The sequence below is a fragment of the Oncorhynchus nerka genome, unplaced genomic scaffold (genome assembly GCF_034236695.1).
Source record: "Oncorhynchus nerka isolate Pitt River unplaced genomic scaffold, Oner_Uvic_2.0 unplaced_scaffold_2090, whole genome shotgun sequence".
Classification (NCBI taxonomy): domain Eukaryota; kingdom Metazoa; phylum Chordata; class Actinopteri; order Salmoniformes; family Salmonidae; genus Oncorhynchus; species Oncorhynchus nerka.
The window spans coordinates 26,139-30,573 of record NW_027039235.1 but is presented as its reverse complement, the minus strand read 5'-3'; the positions used below and the strand labels follow the sequence as shown (position 1 = coordinate 30,573).

The 4,435-nt window shown below is 51.0% G+C and overlaps 1 protein-coding gene across 1 annotated transcript; it reads right to left on the bottom strand.

Moving 5' to 3' along the window:
* Positions 1 to 321: 321 nt before the first annotated feature.
* LOC135567404 (zinc finger protein 398-like) lies at positions 322 to 3,485 on the bottom strand. The gene is made up of 2 exons (XM_065014802.1): positions 3,217 to 3,485; positions 322 to 1,591 (listed from the first exon to the last, which is right to left on the bottom strand). Exons 1-2 carry the CDS (start codon positions 3,362 to 3,364, stop codon positions 1,287 to 1,289), a joined length of 453 nt encoding a protein of 150 aa, XP_064870874.1. The 5' UTR covers positions 3,365 to 3,485; the 3' UTR covers positions 322 to 1,286.
* Positions 3,486 to 4,435: the final 950 nt, after the last annotated feature.

Sequence of the window (4,435 nt, the reverse complement as noted above, 5' to 3'; positions counted from 1 at the left end):
TCTGCCACAGCACGCCCTAACCCAGTCTCTCTGCCACAGCACGCCCTAACCCAGTCTCTCTGCCACAGCACACCCTAACCCAGTCTCTCTCTCTGCCACAGCACGCCCTAACCCAGTCTCTCTGCCACAGCACGCCCTAACCCAGTCTCTCTGCCACAGCACGCCCTAACCCAGTCTCTCTGCCACAGCACGCCCTAACCCAGTCTCTCTCTCTGCCACAGCACGCCCTAACCCAGTCTCTCTCTCTGCCACAGCACGCCCTAACCCAGTCTCTCTCTCTGCCACAGCACGCCCCTAACCCAGTCTCACAGCACGCCTAACCCAGTCTCTCTGCCACAGCACGCCCTAACCCAGTCTCTCTCTCTGCCACAGCACGCCCTAACCCAGTCTCTCTCTCTGCCACAGCACGCCCTAACCCAGTCTCTCTCTCTGCCACAGCACGCCCTAACCCAGTCTCTCTCTGCCACAGCACGCCCTAACCCAGTCTCTCTGCCACAGCACGCCCTAACCCAGTCTCTCTGCCACAGCACGCCCTAACCCAGTCTCTCTCACTGCCACAGCACGCCCTAACCCAGTCTCTCTCACTGCCACAGCACGCCCTAACCCAGTCTCTCTCACTGCCACAGCACGCCCTAACCCAGTCTCTCTCTCTGCCACAGCACACCCTAACCCAGTCTCTCTCTCTGCCACAGCACGCCCTAACCCAGTCTCTCTGCCACAGCACGCCCTAACCCAGTCTCTCTCTCTGCCACAGCACGCCCTAACCCAGTCTCTCTCTCTGCCACAGCACGGCAGCCATGTTGTCTGTTCCCCACCCATGGTCTCCTCTCCATTAACAAAAGCTGAAGAACATACACACATCCAGGTACTTTCCACAGGTGCTGGAGTTCTAGGTAAACTCATGGAAAACAGAAAGGAAAACGCCACACTGCTGCTCGTGCTCCCGGATATTTATTTATAACAATGTTTCCACCATTAGGTCCTGGATACCTGATGAAGACCTAAGGGTGGAAACGTTATAAATAAATATCAGCTGGGAGCAGCAGTGTGGCATTTTCCTTTCTGTTTTCCCATGGTCTGTAGTTAGTCCACCAATAACCCATGGTCTGTAGTTAGTCCACCAATAACCCATGGTCTGTAGTTAGTCCACCAATAACCCATGGTCTGTAGTTAGTCCACCAATAACCCATGGTCTGTAGTTAGTCCACCAATAACCCATGGTCTGAAGTTAGTCCACCAATAACCCATGGTCTGTAGTTAGTCCACCAATAACCCATGGTCTGTAGTTAGTCCACCAATAACCCATGGTCTGCAGTTAGTCCACCAATAACCCATGGTCTCTTCTCCATTAATCCATGGTGTCTAATGGTCTGTAGTCCATTAACACTATTCTCCTGCTGCTCAAGACGTGTTGTAGTTAGCTGTATCCTTCCCAAAGTTGTAATAGTTGTCCATGTCGTCCATGTTGGCCGTGGTGAGCTTGGTGAGGTTCTGGGAGCCTCCATTATCCATGTTGTTGTTTGCCCTGAGGTCCCAAAGTCAAAGTTGTCCTCCTCATAGTGGCCCTGGCCCTCCATCCCAGGAAGAGCATCTGGGAACACACAGAGAAACAGGGCTGTTAGGGAGAGTACAGTGGTTGAACCAACCCCAACCCCGACCCATAACACAGTGGTAGAACCAACCCCAACCCAGAACACAGTGGTTGAACCAACCCAGAACACAGTGGTTGAACCAACCCCAACCCCGACCCAGAACACAGTGGTAGAACCAACCCCAACCCAGAACACAGTGGTAGAACCAACCCCAACCCAGAACACAGTGGTTGAACCAACCCAGAACACAGTGGTTGAACCAACCCCAACCCCGACCCAGAACACAGTGGTTGAACCAACCCCAACCCCGACCCAGAACACAGTGGTAGAACCAACCCAGAACACAGTGGTTGAACCAACCCAGAACACAGTGGTTGAACCAACCCAGAACACAGTGGTTGAACCAACCCCAACCCAGAACACAGTGGTTGAACCAACCCCAACCCAGAACACAGTGGTAGAACCAACCCCAACCCAGAACACAGTGGTAGAACCAACCCCAACCCAGAACACAGTGGTTGAACCAACCCAGAACACAGTGGTTGAACCAACCCCAACCCAGAACAGTGGTAGAACCAACCCTAATCCCAACCCAGAACACAGTGGTTGAACAAACCCTAACCCAGAACAGTGGTAGAACCAACCCCAACCCAGAACAGTGGTTGAACAAACCCAGAACACAGTGGTAGAACCAATTTGTAAGTTGCTCTGGATAAGAGCGTCTGCTAAATGACTTAAATGTAATGTAATGTAACCAACACTAACCCCAACCCAGAGGTTGAACAAACCCAGAACACAGTGGTAGGACCAACCCCAACCCCAATCCAGAACCCAGTGGTTGAACAAACCTAGAACACAGTGGTAGGACCAACCCTAACCCCAACCCAGAGGTTGAACAAACCCAGAACACAGTGGTAGAACCAACCCTAACCCCAACCCAGAACACAGTGGTAGAACAAACCCTAATCCCAACCCTGAACACAGTGGTTGAACCAACCCTAACCCAGTGGTTGAACCAACCCAGAACAGTGGTAGAACCAACCCAGAACACAGTGGTAGAACCAACTGGATCACAAACAAAGTTTTAACAAACAGGATATACAACCACCAAGTCAGGCTGCTCATTGACTGTTACTAACACTAAGCCTACAATAAGAAGGCTACAGGAATGGTAGTTAGGTGGCTGAATAAATAAGTGATGGATCGTGAGATGAGAGGAAGGAGAGTAAAGCCCTACCTTGTCCATCAGGGGAGATGTTCATGCTGGGTTAGGGTAAAGGGTTAGGGATAAAGCCCTACCTTGTCCGTCAGGGGAGATGTTCATGCTTGGTTAGTGTAACGGGTTAGGGATGAAGCCTTACCTTGTCCATCAGGGGAGATATTCATCAGTGGTTAGGAGTAAAGGGTTTGTTCTTAGGGTAAAGGGTTAGGGGTAAAGGGTTAGGTCTTAGGGTAAAGGGTTAGGGGTAAAGGGTTAGGGGTAAAGGGTTAGGGGTAAAGGGTAAAGAGTTAGGGGTAAAGGGTTAGGGGTAAAGGGTTAGGGGTAAAGGGTTAGGGGTAAAGGGTTAGGGTAAAGGGTTAGGGGTAAAGGGTTAGGGGTAAAGGGTTAGGGGTCAAGCCCTACCTTGTCCGTCAGGTGAGATGTCCATGCCGTGTTTGACCTTCATGTGTCGGCTGAGGTTCCCCTTCAGGTTAAACTTGGAGGAGCAGTAAGGACACTTGAAGGGTTTGGAGCCGGCGTGGAGGTGCATGTGACCCAGCAGGTTGTACATTCTGTTGAACGACTTCCCGCACACCTGGAAAAGTCAAAGCACGAGTAACATTATATGTTCATAATCGTGATTGTTTGGCTTGACAACATCAGGGCTATTAACTGTAGTCCCTGGCTGCTACCAGTCCTTATTAACCAACCCCCAAGACCTAACTGTAGTCCCTGCTACCAGTCCCTATTAACCAACCCCCAAGACCTAACTGTAGTCCCTGCTACCAGTCCCTATTAACCAACCCCCAAGACCTAACTGTAGTCCCTGCTACCAGTCCCTATTAACCAACCCCCAAGACCTAACTGTAGTCCCTGCTACCAGTCCCTATTAACCAACCCCCAAGACCTAACTGTAGTCCCTGGCTGCTACCAGTCCCTATTAACCAACCCCCAAGACCTAACTATAGTCACTGCTACCAGTCCCTATTAACCAACCCCCAAAACCTAACTGTAGTCCCTGCTACCAGTCCCTATTAACCAACCTCCAAGACCTAACTGTAGTCCCTGGCTGCTACCAGTCCCTATTAACCAACCCCAAGACCTAACTGTAGTCCCTGGCTGCTACCAGTCCTTATTAACCAACCCCCCTAAGACCTAACTATAGTCACTGCTACCAGTCCCTATTAACCAAACTCCAAGACCTAACTATAGGCCCTGGCTGCTACCAGTCCCTATTAACCAACCCACAAGACCTAACTATAGTCACTGCTACCAGTCCCTATTAACCAACCCCAAGACCTAACTGTAACTGCTAGTCCCTGCTACCAGTCCCTATTAACCAACCCCCAAGACCTAACTGTAGTCCCTGCTACCAGTCCCTATTAACCAACCCCCAAGACCTAACTGTAGTCCCTGCTACCAGTCCCTATTAACCAACCCCCAAGACCTAACTGTAGTCTCTGGCTGCTACCAGTCCCTATTAACCAACCGCCAAGACCTAACTGTAGTCTCTGGCTGCTACCAGTCCCTATTAACCAACCCCAAGACCTAACTGTAGTCTCTGGCTGCTACCAGTCCCTATTAACCAACCCCAAGACCTAACTGTAGTCCCTGGCTGCTACCAGTCCCTATTAACCAACCC